Source organism: Staurois parvus, unplaced genomic scaffold (assembly GCF_062004578.1).
Source record: "Staurois parvus isolate SC_StPar_1 unplaced genomic scaffold, SC_StPar_1.0 ptg000017l, whole genome shotgun sequence".
Classification (NCBI taxonomy): domain Eukaryota; kingdom Metazoa; phylum Chordata; class Amphibia; order Anura; family Ranidae; genus Staurois; species Staurois parvus.
The window spans coordinates 4,563,812-4,580,350 of NW_028317813.1; the positions used below are offsets into that span (position 1 = coordinate 4,563,812).

Genomic DNA, 16,539 nt, shown 5'->3' on the forward strand with positions numbered 1-16,539 from the left:
AGTGACTGGCTGTCACTATGGGGTTTATTTACTAAAGCTGGAGAGTCCAAAATCAGACTCCCTTCTGCATAGAAACCAATCAGCTTCCAGGTTTCATTGCCAAAGCTTCATTGAACAAGCTGAGGTTAGAAGCTGATTGGTTTCTATGCAGAAGGGAGTCTGATTTTGGACTCTCCAGCTTTAGTAAATAAACCCCTATATGTCAGTGCTGGTTTTTAAATGCAATTGCTGGCTTTTTTTTCCTTCACTATAGCTCAGAGAATGAGCTATCACTTTCCCCAAGCTAGAAGAAACAAAGTTTCCTTTAGCTCTGGGGAAAGTGATAGCTCATTCTCTGAGCTATAGTGAAGGAAAAAAAGCCAGCAATTGCATTTAAACACCAGCACTGAAATATACTGACAGCCAGTGAGGGAGCCTCTCTATATACACTGCTCCCTCACTGTGTACACTGCCCCTCTCCTGCCCCCTCCTTGCACACACTGCCCCCCACCCCCTCCCCACTACAAAAAGGACCTCTCACTTATATGCTATCACATAGAGGACTATTGGTCCCCTATGTGAGAGCAATAAAATCATAAGTTTAAAAGAAAAAAAAAATTATATATATATATATATATATATATATATATACACACATGAAAGTAGAAAAAATACAAAAAAGATTGTGGCCTCCCCATCCCCACATATGCAGACATATCAGTTTCGGTTCGGTTTTCGGCCACATGCATTCTGAATTTGTGGTATCGTTTTGGCACCAGAATTTTCATTTCGGTGCGCACTGACACAAATTTAAATGATACACATGGGCCAACAACGAGTCAAGAGACGCTTAGCAGTCAGCACTATAAGCAGTGGCAGGGTGCATTTTCTTACATTTCTTTTAAATGGAAACCATTTATTGGGACAAGAGGAACGGCTCTATAGTGAATGTAAATGTTATTTTTTTTTATCTGACTCTCATGGATCCCCTGAAACACATCCATGGACCACTATATATTTTTACTTTGTGTATATTTTATATTGGTGTGATTTGTGTATTTCTTGCATATCTGTGCAGGAATCCAGCTTTGCCTTTGTGCAGGAGCGTCCTGTAATAAAGACCAGTCACTGTTGCTCTGTTTTTTCTGCAGCTTCTAGGGTGCCTCCAACAGCTCTGCCATCAGCACAGGCTATAAAAGCACAGTGATGATGTCACTGCTAATTTTACAAGGCAATAGCTAGCATTGTAAAGGTATTTGGTGCACACATAGTCAATTTATATCCTTTGAGGCTTGTGAGGAATATATATAGATGAAAGTGTTTGTGCCTGGGCGTTAGCTTTAAACTAAGCTTTCTTTACAACTACGTTTGCAGAGAAAGCCCACTAGCTGGACCTTTTCGCTCTTTGCATGTACAGTGGAAAAAAATTTAATTATAAATGATGGTTGAGTGTCGATTCCACGTATGGTCCTTGTGATATGAGTCAAACAAAATAAGAAATGCTTTTACTCACTGTTAGGAAACACATTAAATAAATAAGCATTTTCAATACCAAAAAAGTTACCAAGGGATAATATAGTTAGACAGACATTCAGCTAACTACAGGAAATTCCCTGGCTACAGGATTACCATGAACACCAGTGAGTATGGATGGTTAGAGACATCGTAATGTAATGAAGAACATAGATAAATATAGAAATGTAGGGTAATTTCAGCAGTCATGTTCAAAGCAGCCAGCTGCAGACTTTTATTGTAATTAATGGCAAGTGACCAGCTGGGACAGTAGGAGACATGCACATATTACTTAGGCATAACAAAAATCTAGGGCCTGGCAAGCTTCCAAATTGTATGTAGTGCAGTGGAATAATGAGGCTGGACATCGTTATCCAGCATTGATTTGCTCCAAACAGTCTAATTTACAAAAACTGGCATAAAACTGCAGTGGTTGCCAAACATTCAATGTGCTTTCATCTTTCAATCCAATGATGTTGGTTTTCTTAGTATTTGTAAAATAGCTTCTATAGAGTAAATCCTTGCTGTCTACTGAAACCTTTAAGATGAATTAATTTGCTAGGTATGGCAATTTTTACATGGTCTCATTGGTCCAGCTTGGACCAATGTAAGTATGTATGTGTTATATCTGTGGGATTCCCATGAAAGCTGGAAAACATTGTAGAAGGGACAGCTACTACAGTCATCTCCAATAGCTTCTGGGTCCCATTTCGAGCATCTACCTTGCTATATACTGAACATGAGAGCACAAGCACCATTCAGAGAACACTTTACATTTGCTTAATTAATATAAAGCATTCTCTGATTGGATAAGGTAGAGAGGCGGGGGGGTGATGTCATGATTTCCACCTTGTGTATTTTGTTTCATAAACTTTTTATTAGAATTTTTTAGACCTTTTGGTATAGTAGCAAAAGAAAAGATATTGGTGGCATATCCATCTCAATTGACCATTTTGCACAAAATGTGACATAGAGTTCACAAACGGAAGAGGCACCAAATGGATATAGAAGCATGAGGAAAAATCAGTAGGAATATGGTATAGTATACCACTTGTAAGCATAACATTAAAAAGAACATAATAAGAAAAGACTCAAATGAAGAACTTCAAGGTACAAGAGGTTTTGAAATACACTTGACATTTTAAAACATATCTAAAAGAGAGTTAGAACCATTGCCATTGGAATTTCCATTGTTATACCAACTCCTACTAAGTGCAGTCACTCACTATCAATGTCCCTCTTTACATCAGGAGTCCTTATTTGAGTCCCTCTTTACATTATGAGTAACCTTCAGAGTCCTCCTTTTCATCAGGTTCCCATCAGAGTGCCCCCTTACATCGAGGTCCCCATCAGAGTGCCCCCTTACATCGCGGTCCCCATCAAGAGTGCCCTCTTACATCAGGTGTACCCATCAGAGTTCCCTCTTACATCAGGTATCCCTTTCAAAGTGCCCCCTTACATCAGGTTCCCCATAAAAGTGCCCCCTTACATCAGATTACCCTTCAGAGTGCCCCCTTACATCAGGATCCCTATCAGAGTGCCCCTTTACATCAGGGTATCCATCAGAGTGCATAAGGTTCCCCATCAGAGTGATACAGTTTCATCAGATTTCCCCATCAGAGCACCCCCTTATATCAGGTGTCCACATCAGAGAGTCCGCTTACATATGATTAATTATCCCCATCAGAGTGCCCCCTTACATCAGGTGTCCCCATCAGAATTCCCTCTTACATCAAGTGTCCCCAACACTACCAAAACTCTCTGGATCAAAATCCTCTAGCTCGAACTGTCAAATCACTGCCACTTTTTATTGATGCCAATCAGATGCCGTTTAGCCCGAACTGTCATCACTGCAAGGAGAGTAAAGACAGCAGAGGGAATTTGAAATCCCTGCCACTTTCTCTCCTCTCCTACCACTGAGGCTCAGCATGGGATGCCTACAGAGAGGTTTCCCACACCGCCTCTGTGTGAACTCAGGTTATGACAAGCCTGGGTTCACCCAGGAGCAATGGGGAAACTGCATGCGATTTGGACAGGAATCGCATTCCTGTTCAAACTGCATGCTATTCTTTGCAGTGCAATTTGTGTCCATTATCGCAAATGGCACAGCAAAGTATTGGTAATCTGTATAGGCGAGTACTTGAACGAAAGTATTGGTAGTTGTACTCGCCGATAAAAAAACAGTATCTGTGCATCCCTATTAATCAGAATATAACATTTAAACAAAAATGGTCATTTAGCATGGACATGCCTGAGTACTACTAACAAGTGTTTTGTGAGGCATTTCTCTGTGTTTTGTAAGCATTGTTAAAAATTCTTATTATTGCATTCCCTGCAGTTCGGAGTATATTACCTTATAAAGTAATGGGAGGTGAAAATGAAGAAAATGCCATACGCTCTAACAGTATACGTGAAAAATACATGGGCTTCTTACTGACCTACTTCTGAAATGCTGTTTGCTTGACTGTTATGCTGATGCTCTTGCTTCAATATATTCTAAGTGAATTACCTGGAACAAGTATACAACCAGAAACGTTGGTGAAAAGTCAGAAGTCTTTATATTATATGTGTTCCAGGTCAGTTAAGGGGTTACAGTTAAAGTCAAAAATAGCATTATCAGAAGATATCTAAAAATGGCAGCCGTTTAAGCTTTTTTCAGCATTGTTATACTTTAAAGCACACCTGTCAGTAGGACTGCTTTAACTATTCGGCAAAAGGAACAGCTGTTCTTGGCCCACTGGTTAAGGTAGTTAGGGTTAAGGTGACCCACCTGACCCAGGGCTGTCTAGTCTTGGGTGAACTGCCATTAGCCCGAGGCTGGTAGCAGTAATCATTGTATTCTGGCAGCTAGGAAATCTCCCGCTGTCAGAGTACAACAGAGCAGCGGGAAGGATTCCCCCATAAATGCTGAATGTATTGATGGGAGAATTAAGCCATTTTTTTTCCTTCAATCCATGGTTGAAGAAAATAAAATTTCTGAATGTATGGCTGGCTTTAGTTCACCTTTTCTAGAAAACAGCTTATGCAGTCAAGGTGCCTCAGTAAGTAAAAACTGTATAGCTTTGTAAAATGGTCAATAACCACTTCCCATCCTTTATGAACTGCTTAAAGCGGAGTTCCACCCAAAAGTGGAGGCTCCACTTTTTGGCCTCCTCCCCGCCTGCGCTGCCACATTTGGCACCTGTTGGGGGGGAGCGAGTGCCTGGTTTTGACAGGTACCCACTCCCACGGCGCCAGCACCCAATGACCGATTGAAGATCGGGGTGAGGACACCACTGGATCTCTGGACAGGTATGTGCCCTAATATTAAAAGTCAGCAGCTACAGCATTGTAGCTGCTGAGTTTTAATTTTTTTTTGGGGGGGGGGGGCAGGTCAGAGGCCGGACCTCAGCTTTAAGGTTGAAGTGGATTTTTTTCAGAAGATTCTCTAAAAAGTAATCTGAGCAGCTATAGAGCCACAGAATTACTTTTACAGGCAGTGGAAGGTGTCCTCCAACATCCCCCCCACCCCCCCAACTGCCGCCTTTACTGGTCTCTCCTGTTCGATCGGTTAGCCCAGTAAGGATGCAACCGCCAGCATCCAATTCCTGGTACACAGTGAGAGGAACTGACATTTTTCCTTCTACTGTGTGATGTCTAAAAACAAAAGCAACAAGGATTTTGTCACTTGCAGTTTTGCTCAGATGTAAACAAGCCATTACTAGTTTGTGAAAGCATCTGTTCAAAACCGATTTCAGTTTGAGCAGATGCTTTTGAGTAAGGTTGCACCGATACAAATACTGGCAAGTATCGGTTCACGTGCAAACTCTCCGATACTGACAGCCGATACCCCCGGATTCCCCTGCTGACAGCTGAAATGTAAACAAGAAAAGCTGTCAATTATTGGCTGTTAAGGAACGGGGCTGCTGCATCCTTAACAACCAATGACATTTTAGCTGTCAGCAGGATTTCTCTTCCGCTCTCTGCCTCCTCCTTCCCTGCAGCCAGCTGTCACTTCTGCACAATGCCTTCCCCATCTCCTCCCCTCCCGCCGGCTGTCACTTTTTCCTGTTGCCTCCTCCTTCCCTCCGCCAGCTGTCACCTCTGCCGCCATGCCTTTCCAACTCCCTCCTCCACCCCCATCACTCTTATTCCACACCAGGCTCCATTCCTCCCAACATGGTCCTCAACTCCTAAAGCCTCCTACTGTTATCTACTGCTGCAAATGAATAACTGGCTGACCTTACATCCTTTTAATATGTCCACATCCACCAATACATAGCCCAGCCCTCATGCCCTATTCTCTACCATACCAATTTAACACTTCAGAGGGTTTTCTGTAGTTGTGTATGCTGGTGTACATTTTGTAGGTGTTGTTACAACACATTGTACTGTTTATAATTTCCATTTTTAAATTTGATTGAAGTGTCGCTAAATGACACTTCATTCAACTCCATGCACTGCAGCCCGTTACAACGCATGAGTTGCGCATACCTACTGCACTCTTATGCAGCGCAAAACCACCGCATATGTATGGTGTGATCAGAGCACAGAGAAGACAGTGGTTTTCTATGCGCCTTTGTGCCTGCATGGATTTATGCAGATCAACGCAGCTCAGCAGACATGCTGTGAACTCTTGTATCTTCTAGCCTTATGACGGAGCGTTGAATTTGTGCCAGTCAGGGTATGATTTTATTATTGTTGTCCTGCATGAAATGGGTCATCCTCTCAAGGCTGTACATGAAAAGTGGTATCCCCTGTATCCCTGGCTGTGTGCACGCTCCTGTGACTCCTGTTTCCCTGCCTTCATATTCTCTATTCTGAGCATGTTTAGTGTACAGCCTACATGTTTTTGATCTCCTGTGTGGGGCGATGATCAAGCGACTTGGACAAGTCAAACCTCCCCAAAGTTGCTGGAGATCCCCTATACAATCATCTTACATCCTATATCTGCAAGAATTCAAATTGCAGTAATCAACCCTTTTAACCCATTTTGTGAGACCTGCAATAGTTTTGCCTTTTTAACTCACCATGTGACGCTTTTAGGCCCCTTGCACACAGAGCTACCTAACTGCAGTGCGTGCCTCCCAACATTTCAGTGCACCTGGGAGGCACAGATGAAGCATTCAGCCCTGTCAAAATCTATGGCAGGCTGTGGCTAGATGGGGCTGAATGCTGTAACAAGTGGTAACTGCTTTTAGGGCCCTATGCATTAAAGTGCATGTGCATTTAAACCCTCACCTTGTGTAACAAGCCATTTAGTTTAAAATACAAATGAAAGGCAAAAACATTTGTATAAAGATATAAAAAAAATATATAAATCCCCTTTTCCCCTGTTTTATAAGTGATCACATACCCAGCAAGATCCTTATGCAGCTAAGAACAGAGAGCTGGAGGAGGAGGAACATCAGCACACGGATCTTCCCAGTGAATGGCTGTAAAGGGGGGGCATGTGAACAAAAGTCTGATCAATGGAGGAGAGCATGCTGAGTTCCCAGCACAGCTAGAGAACTGACCATGGTGTGCTCTTATACCTAGTGTGGTCAGTTTTTAATAGGAAAGTAGAGTGACTGGCAGGGACACCAAGGATTTCACACAAAGGAAGCAATACAAAGATAATAGGATACTTGTTCATACAAGTACACGGTACAGCAGACACATATCAGGAACATGAAATGTTGGGTTTACATACTCTTTAAGGGAAAAATGCCCAGAATGCAGGTCTTCTGTTTATTGGGTGCATTTGTTACAATTTTGGTTCCACTATGTACAATAAATATTCTTTTCTCCACAATGTCTCCACTTACTCAGTTCTTTCAGCTATGTTCTTCAACTCCTTCACTCTGCTGTCTTCTCTTTGGCCTTGTTCACACAAGAGGCAGAAGATTGGCGAAAACAGGTGGTCGATCCATGTTTTTACTGCCGTAATCCCCAGCCTCTTGCCCTCCCAGACAATGCCACATTCACCTTCCTTCGTGACATTCTTCATTTAAGTCGATGGGACCCTGCAGCAACCATGAGTCTTACTGTGATGCATTGAAGAGCCATTCAATTTCAATGGCACTCCAAAGCAAAGACGCAGCTGATCTGCGCGTGTCTCTGATGGTCGACTATGCTGTTGAATCCCATAGTGTACTTCTGATATCTGCTGGTGTCCACAACTCAAGGGTCTTGTCAGATGGCAAGGAGTTAATTCCGACCAGCTGCAAGAGAAAGAGGAGAGCTTGGGAGCTTTGCAGTCATGTGACCACATAGAAAACATGTATTTACAGTAAATGGCATGCAGACCTGACTCACAGGCATTCAGGATGTGATTCTGACACCTCTTGAATGCCTTTCATTTGACAGCTGGCTTTTTGAATGTAAATATCGATTTGGCTCATGGTTTTAGCACAGCCTTGGTCACTTTAATGGGTTGCATTTATCAGTGGTACTGCCCACCAAGAGTTACAGGAGGTTTAATGTTTTGCCCTGTTGTGAAGCAAAGCATTGTGATCACAGCATGTGTATAAACCCATCCAGTGCCTTTGCAGCTCAAGAGGAGTGGTAAAAACATGTCTCAACTTGCTATTTTTACTGGCCCTCCAAATGCAAGTGTAAACTAAGCCTAATAGCAACGACTTCTACAATTATTTTCAGCTTCCCCAGTGGACCCTTGGGTATGAGATACACATTATACCAAGCTTACACCATAGATGTATGCAATACAGATCATATCTGCCTTTTCACTTTAAGGCTCCGTTCACATGGACATACTTAACTACTTCAGTACTAGGCACTTTCATCCCCTTCCTGCACAGGCTAATTTTCAGCATGGTCATGCAACACTGTACCCATATGAAATTTTTCTCAGGTTTATTTAGACAGAGCTTTAATTTGGTGGTATTTAATTACCAGTGTTTTTTTTTTTTTTTTGCGAAACAAACAAAAAAAGACCAAAAATTTTAAAAAACAAAAACCTTTTTCTTTGTTTCTGTTATAAAATTTTGCAAATAAGTAATTTTACTTCTTCACTGATGTGCACTGATAGGCAATGATGCTGTACTGATGGGCACCGATGAGACTGTGCTGATGGTCAATGATGAGACTACTGATGGGCACCGATGAGACTGTACTGATGGGCACTGATGGGGAATGAGACTGCACTGATGGGCAATGATGAGGCTGTACTGATGGGGCTGCACTAATAATCAGGACACTGATGATCAGTGTCCTGATTACCAGTGCAAGCAAAATGCTACCAGCCTTGCTGGGTATCAGCGGTCTCTTTCCCACATAGACACAGACTGTCGATAACTGGCAAGTCTGTTTATGTTCTGTCTCTCCAATCTAAGCATTGATAGTGTGATCTCTGTAACTTACAGTTGTGATGAGATAACAATAACTTCAACCTCAGCTGGATACCACAGTCAGTGACTCAATCGATAAGACATCTTGTAGATCTTGTGAAGTTTATTCCATAAACTGAGAGAATCTTACAACAATGAACATTCGATAGGTCAAAAGATCATAATGTTTCCTGCTTGATGACATGAGGCGAGATCTGCAATGCATTTCTGGGAAAGGGGGAGGGCTATCTATACAGCATTAACTAAACCAAACCAAAGAAAAAGAAGGAGCAGAAACAAAACACAGAAACACTAAAAGGCATATGACAGTCATGTGAAACATGACAGTTTATATGTGATCAGCTGTGACTGTACATAGCTGATCACATGGTAAATGGCTGCTGTGATTGGCCCTTTACCGTGATCTGTGATCAGCTGTGTGCAAAGGAGGGACAAGGTGCGTTCTTGGAGGACGTCTATAGACGCCCTACCAGAACAAGACAACCACGCTGTAGCCGTCTTTCAGCTATAGTGCAGAATTAACCACTTGGTAACTGCGCTTTAGCCAAATGACGGCTACAGCGTGGTTATCCAGTTCTGGGAGGGCGTCATATGACGTCCTCCCAGAACGCGCCCTCCCACGTCTTATGAACAGCTGAACACATGATGAGGTAAAAGACCAATCACAGCACCTTTTACCATGTGCTCAACTGTGTCCGATGACACAGCTGATCACGGGGTAAATACAGTTGCCAGTTATAGGCAGCACTTTCCTTACGTTGTCACAGCATGAGGAAAATACTGCCGATAACCGGCAGCGGTTACAGAGGAAATCGACACTGATCAGCAGGGCACTGATAATCAGTGCCACCCATCAGTGCCCAATAGTCAGTGCTGCCAGTCAGGGCCGCCTGTTAGTGTCGCTCAACAGTGCCACCTATCAGTGACCATCATTGCTGCATATCAGTGCAGCATCATCAGTGTCTCCTCATCAGTGCAGCCTGTCAGTGCCCAGCAGTGCTGCCTATCCGTGCCACCTCATAAGTGCCCAGCAGTGCTGCCTATCAGTGGAGCCTCATCAATGCCCATCGGTGAAGGAGAAAAATTACCTGTTTGCAAAATTTTATAATAAAAACAAAGAAAACCTTTTTTTTCAAATTTTTTGCTCTTTTTTGTTTATAGCGCAAAAAATACATGCACCCAGTGGCGATTAAATACCATCAAAAGAGAGCTCTATGTGTGTGAAAAAAAATATAAAAATGTCATATGGGTACAGTGTTGCATGACCATGCAATTGTCAAAGTGTGGCAGCGCTGAAAGCTGAAAATTGGTCTGGGCATGAAGAGGGTATACGTGCCCTGTAGGCAAGTGGTTAAGTGTACCCCTGTGTGAGGGCCGTGTTTGCCCACACGGAATGTACAGGTGTTCTGTGCATCTGCCTACAAGCAGTCCCACTCATGTCAGTTGGAATGCAGCAGTTGCTCCCATTTTGACATTCCTGTGGGTGCGTATTCCCAAATGCAGACAGTGTGAGTTTAGGGACACGCATCGGCACCCACATGGCTGTCAAACTGGGAGCAGCAGCTGAGTCCCAAATGACATGAATGGGACTGCCTACACGTGGATGCATGGAATACCTGTACATCCCATGTAGGCAAACACAGTCCTCACACAGATGTACATCTAAGTACACCCATGTGAACGTGGCCTAAAACTTGAAAAATACAGACAAGGAAGTGCGACTTCTTTGATCCTCAGTCTTGATCTGATGAATGGGCTGCTGTGCCTGTGCAAACGCAGCGCGTCCAACACGCAAAGGTGAGATCCTAGAGCGGTAAGGCCTCCATCACACCATATGTGCATAAAAACTGCAATTTTCACAGAGACATCAGTTTACATGCGTGTTTCAGTGAGTTTTATACACATCGCAGATTCCTGCACAGAAACAAATCTGCATGTGACACTAGTAGTGTGAACAGGACATATAGAGAACAATTGATTTGTGTCCTAGCAGAAAAATTGCTGCCTCCGCACCGTGGTGTGAATGAGGCCTAATACCTCTTTAAGCCCTGAGTCTATTAGTTGTTTTTTTTATAATAAACATTACTCTTTTATACTCGCTGTGGTATTTGCCATACAAAATCCCAGGGGAATATTACAATTTTTTCTTGGTCTAAGCCCTGAAGTCAGGGAGTGTGAAGTATGTATACATGACAGGTAATGGTGTGGAAGGATATATGATGACTGAGCCCCAGCTGGGAGCGCGCACAGCTGATTGTCACCCAGCACAGGAACTCGAGAGCGCGCACAGCGGACACAGAGCATGCGCAGTAAGAGCGGAGCAGGGGATACAGGGGATGCCGAGTTTCAGGTGAGCTCTGATCATCTGGCTCCTCCCCGCGGTCGCCCAGCAGCGCCCTCCCCTTCTCCGCGGAGACTCAGGCAGCACAACAAAGAGAGCCCGATATCCGCACAGCGCTGTCCGCTCCTTGCACTGCCGTTCGAGCCGCTCACCCCGAGCAGACATGGTGAAGCTCGCCTTCAATTCGTCTCTGGCGCAGAAGGACGCCAAGAAGGAGGATGAGAACAGCGAGGTGCTGATTATTCCTGACAAGGTAAGAGGGGAGCCTCCCTGCACCTCATTCTTCCCCTCCCCCACCTACCTGGACACGGGGCCCTGTGTGCAGAGGGACAGGTGACACCCTCGGGGGGTGGTATCCTCAGGGGGCCCGAGTGTGTGTGTGTAGTGTTATGTCCGCTCCTCTTATGAAATGCTCTGTCATCATCCTGATGGGTGTGATCAGTCCTGACCCCCCCCCCCCCCATATGGGATCTCCTCAGGGTGCCTCTTATACCTGAGCGCCATGCTGTGTGACCCCCACCACAGGGGAATCTCCCCCCTCCATATATCGCCTCCATAGCCGGTGTGTGAGGGTGTCTGATGGGATGACAGGCAGAGCAGTAAAATGGAGGAAGTCGTGGGATCTGCAGTCAGCCCAGAGATAAGCTCGAGAAAATGGCTGACGGGAGAGCTCAGGCTACATGGAGAATCATCAGGATCTGTTTATGTCCCACCTCCGCCATTCCCAATACCTGATCTCTCTGTGTGCCATCATCATCAGCACGCTGTGCCCCCCCCGAATACCTGATCTGTCTGTGTGCCATCATCATCGACACGCTGTGCCCCCCCCCCCCCCAATACCTGATCTCTCCCTGTGCCATCATCATCAGCACGCTGTGCCCCCCCAATACCTGATCTCTTTGTGTGCCATCATCATTGACACGCTGTGCCCCCCCCAATACCTGATCTCTCCCTGTGCCATCATCGACACGCTGTGCCCCCCCCAATACCTGATCTCTCCCTGTGCCATCATCGACACGCAGTGCCCCCCCCAATACCTGATCTCTCCGTGTGCCATCATCATCGACACGCTGTGCCCCCCCCCCCAATACCTGATCTCTCCCTGTGCCATCATCGACACGCTGTGCCCCCCCCCCCCAATACCTGATCTCTCCCTGTGCCATCATCGACACGCTGTGCCCCCCCCCCCAATACCTGATCTCTCCCTGTGCCATCATCGACACGCTGTGCCCCCCCCCCCAATACCTGATCTCTCCCTGTGCCATCATCATCAACACGCTGTGCCCCCCCAATACCTGATCTCTCCCTGTGCCATCATCATCGACACGCTGTGCCCCCCAATACCTGATCTCTCCCTGTGCCATCATCATCGACACGCTGTGCCCCCCCAATACCTGATCTCTCCCTTTGCCATCATCATCGACACGCTGTGCCCCCCCAATAACTGATTTCTCCCTGTGCCATCATCATCGACGCGCTGTGCCCCCCCAATACCTGATCTCTCCCTGTGCCATCATCATCGACATGCTATGCCCCCCCAATACCTGATCTCTCTGTGTGCCATCATCATCGACACGCTGTGCCCCCCCAATACCTGATCTCTCCCTGTGTCATCATCGACACGCTGTGCCCCCCCAATACCTGATCTCTCCCTGTGCCATCATGATCGACACGCTGTGCCCCCCCCCCCAATACCTGATCTCTCCGTGTGCCGTCATCATCGACACGCTGTGCGCCCCCCCCATACCTGATCTTTCCGTGTGCCGTCGTCATCGACACGCTGTGCGCCCCCCCCATACCTGATCTCTCCATGTGCCGTCATCATCGACACGCTGTGCCCCCCCCCCCCCCCCAATACCTGATCTCTCCGTGTGCCGTCATCATCGACACGCTGTGCGCCCCCCCCATACCTGATCTCTCCGTGTGCCGTCATCATCGACACGCTGTGCGCCCCCCCCATACCTGATCTCTCCGTGTGCCGTCATCATCGACACGCTGTGCGCGCCCCCCATACATGATCTCTCCGTGTGCCGTCATCATCGACACGCTGTGCCCCCCCCCCCCCCCAATACCTGATCTCTCCGTGTGCCGTCATCGACACGCTGTGCCCCCCCCCCCCCCCAATACCTGATCTCTCCGTGTGCCTTCATGATCGACACGCTGTGCCCCCCAATACCTGATCTCTCCGTGTGCCTTCATCATCGACACGCTGTGCCCCCCAATACCTGATCTCTCCGTGTGCCATCATCAGCACGCTGTGCGGCCCCCCCCCCCCCAATACCTGATATCTTCGTGTGTCATCATCTACACGCTGTGCCCCCCAATACCTGATCTGTGTACCTTCATCATCTACACGCTGTGCCGCCCCCCCCCCCCCGATACCTGATCTCTGTGTGCTTTCATCATCTACACTCTGTGCCCCCCGGATACCTGACCTCTGTGTGCTTTCATCATCTACACTCTGTGCCCCCCCCAATACCTGATCTCTGTGTGCCTTCATCATCTACACTCTGTGCCCCCCCCAATACCTGATCTCTGTGTGCTTTCATCATCTACACTCTGTGCCCCCCCCTGATACCTGATCTCTGTGTGCTTTCATCATCTACACTCTGTGCCCCCCCCTGATACCTGATCTCTGTGTGCCTTCATCATCTACACTCTGTGCCCCCCCCTGATACCTGATCTCTGTGTGCCTTCATCATCTACACTCTGTGCCCCCCCCCCAATACCTGATCTCTGTGTGCTTTCATCATCTACACTCTGTGCCCCCCCCTGATACCTGATCTCTGTGTGCCTTCATCATCTACACTCTGTGCCCCCCCGATACCTGATCTCTGTGTGCCTTCATCATCTACACTCTGTGCCCCCCAATACCTGATCTCTGTGTGCCTTCATCATCTACACGCTGTGCCCCTCCAATACCTGATCTCTCTGTGCTTTCATCATCTACATGCTGTGCCCCCCCCCCCCAACACCTGATCTCACCTCTCTGTGTGCCCTCATCTAGACACTGTGCCCCCCCCCCCCAGTCCATGACACCGGAGTGTGACATTTGTCCCCAGACACTGCCAGAGTGACAGGATTGAGTTATCCGTGTCCGCCTCACCAACACAGTCAGAAACGGCTGGGTGATAAGCCTCAAACAGTCACAGCCCCAATCAGTCTGTTGTGGTGACAGGGCAATTGATGTTTGTTTTTGTTTTTTTTCCTCTGACATGTAGATTGACTCTAAATGATAAACATGGGTGCTAACAACTCCAGTGATTGACACCATTACAACCATGTGTATGGTGGGTTTTTTTTTTTTGTTTTCCCCTTCTGCCTCACCTGATCCACTTGGGTCGATTGACACAGGTCAATCTGTTGCTCAGCTGTTCCATTTTTGTCTTGCTCATTTGATATCTAGTTTGATCCTCTTGTTGAATCCGACATCATTTGTTCAAGTGAAAGAAAGCTCAGGTCTAATGGTGCCCATACACTAGACAAGAAATCGTTACAAAAAAAAACTGTCATTTAAACAGTTCTCTAGTTTTTTGGGGGTTTTTTGTCCAATTAACGAGCACAAATCAAAAATCAGTAGTGACGTTTGAGCAAAAAAAAAATTGAAGGAACAGTTTGGGAAACTTCTGCCAAACAGACAATGAATTGAAAAGTTAGTGTGTTTCTCGCCTGTTAAAAATCAAACGGTTGGTACTGCGCATATGTGACCCAGAAATCAAATCAATATGTCAATTTATTATGTCAAACAATTTATCGTTTGAAATTTTGGTCATTACATGATGGCAATATTGTTTGCTCTCACAACAATGTGTTCGGTTTTCAAAAACCCATTCAAACGATTTTCTGACTAGTGCATGGCTAGCATTAGTCCAGATTCACACATCTGCATTTTGTGTGGGCGCATGGGCACCACAGTCCATTCATTTGGTTGTGCTCCTGTACCAGCAGGGAAACTGTTCCCAACGCTTTTTTACACACACAGCTGCATGTGGCTTCCCACACCCAAAAAACATGGTCTTCCAATGTGTGGGGGTTCCATTATTTCTTAATGAAACCCAACAAATCTGCTAAAGAGTAGCACGTTCTTTTCTGCAGGACGGGAGCCGGTGCGGCCCACATGTGTGAACCTCGCCAAAGTATTCCTAAAGTTCCTTCCTCACCTACCCACCCTGCATGCTCTGAAAATATGTACTTCGCTTTTGGTTCATAGGGTTCACTCGCATGATCCTGCAGCTCTAGCTCCCTTGTGTCAGTGAGCTGCTGCTGCTGGGGAGAGGAGGGGACCTGGACAACAGCTGGCTCCCAGAATTCCCAGCCCCCGAGATGCAGGATCACATGATCAGATTAAAGCTGATTAAAAATGGGTAAGTACACACCCAAACTTTAGACTGGATACAGTGAAGGAAATAAGTATTTGATCCCCTGCTGATTTTGAATGTTTGCCCACACACAAAGAAATGATCAGTCTAAAAATCGAATGGCAGGTGTATTGTAACACTGAGAGATAGAATAGCAACAAAAATTCAAAAGAAATGCATGTCTAACAAATGATGCGCTGATTTCATGTTCATGAGGGAAATAAGTATTTGATCCCCTTCACAAAACATGACTTAGTACTTGGTGGCAAATCCCTTGTTGGCAATCACAGAGGTCAGACGTTTCCTGTAGTTGGCCACCAGGTTTGCACACATCTCAGGAGGGATTTTGGCCAACTCCTCTTGGCAGATCCTCTCCAAGTCATTAAGGTTTGGTGACTGACGTTTGGCAACTCGAACTTTCAGCTCCCTCCACAGATTTTCAATTGGAATAAGGTCTGGAGACTGGCTAGGCCACTCCAGGACCTTAATGTGCTTCTTCTTGAGCCACTCCTTTGTTGCCTTGGTGTTTTGGGTCATTGTCATGCTGGAACACCCATCCACAACCCATTTTCAATGCCCTGGCTGATGGAAGAAGGTTCTCACCCATGATTTGACGGTATATTGCCCTGTCCATCGTCCCTTTGATGCGGTGTAGTAGTCCTGTCCCCTTAGCAGAAAAACACCCCCAAAGCAGAATGTTTCCACCACCATGTTTGACAGTTGGGATGGTGTTCTTGGGGTCATAGGCAGCATTTCTCCTCCTCCCAACACGGCGAGTTGAGTTGATGCCAAAGCGCTCGATTTTGGTCTCATCTGACCACAACACTTTCAACCAGTCCCCCTCTGCATTATTCAGATGTTCAGTGGCAAACTTCAGACGGGCCTGGACATGTGCTTTCTTGAGCAGAGGGACCTTGCGGGCACTGCAGGATTTCAATCCTTGTCGGGGTAGTGTGTTACCAATTGTTTTCTTGGTGACTGTGGTCCCAGCTGCCTGGAGATCATTGACAAGATCCTCATG

At 46.1% G+C, this 16,539-nt stretch overlaps 1 protein-coding gene and 1 long non-coding RNA gene across 2 annotated transcripts in view; one reads left to right on the plus strand and one right to left on the minus strand.

Moving 5' to 3' along the window:
* Positions 1-7,164: 7,164 nt before the first annotated feature.
* On the minus strand, positions 7,165-11,570 carry LOC149473252 (uncharacterized). The gene is made up of 2 exons (XR_016312998.1): positions 11,462-11,570; positions 7,165-7,673 (listed from the first exon to the last, which is right to left on the minus strand). It is a non-coding gene; the product is annotated as an uncharacterized LOC149473252 (long non-coding RNA).
* ITM2B (integral membrane protein 2B) overlaps positions 11,157-16,539 on the plus strand; it is a 53,832-nt gene continuing 48,449 nt past the window's right edge. Inside the window, exon 1 of the mRNA XM_089679097.1 lies at positions 11,157-11,413. Within this exon, the coding sequence (XP_089535223.1) occupies positions 11,324-11,413 (90 nt within the window). The 5' untranslated portion in view covers positions 11,157-11,323. The remainder of the gene's footprint in view (positions 11,414-16,539) is intronic.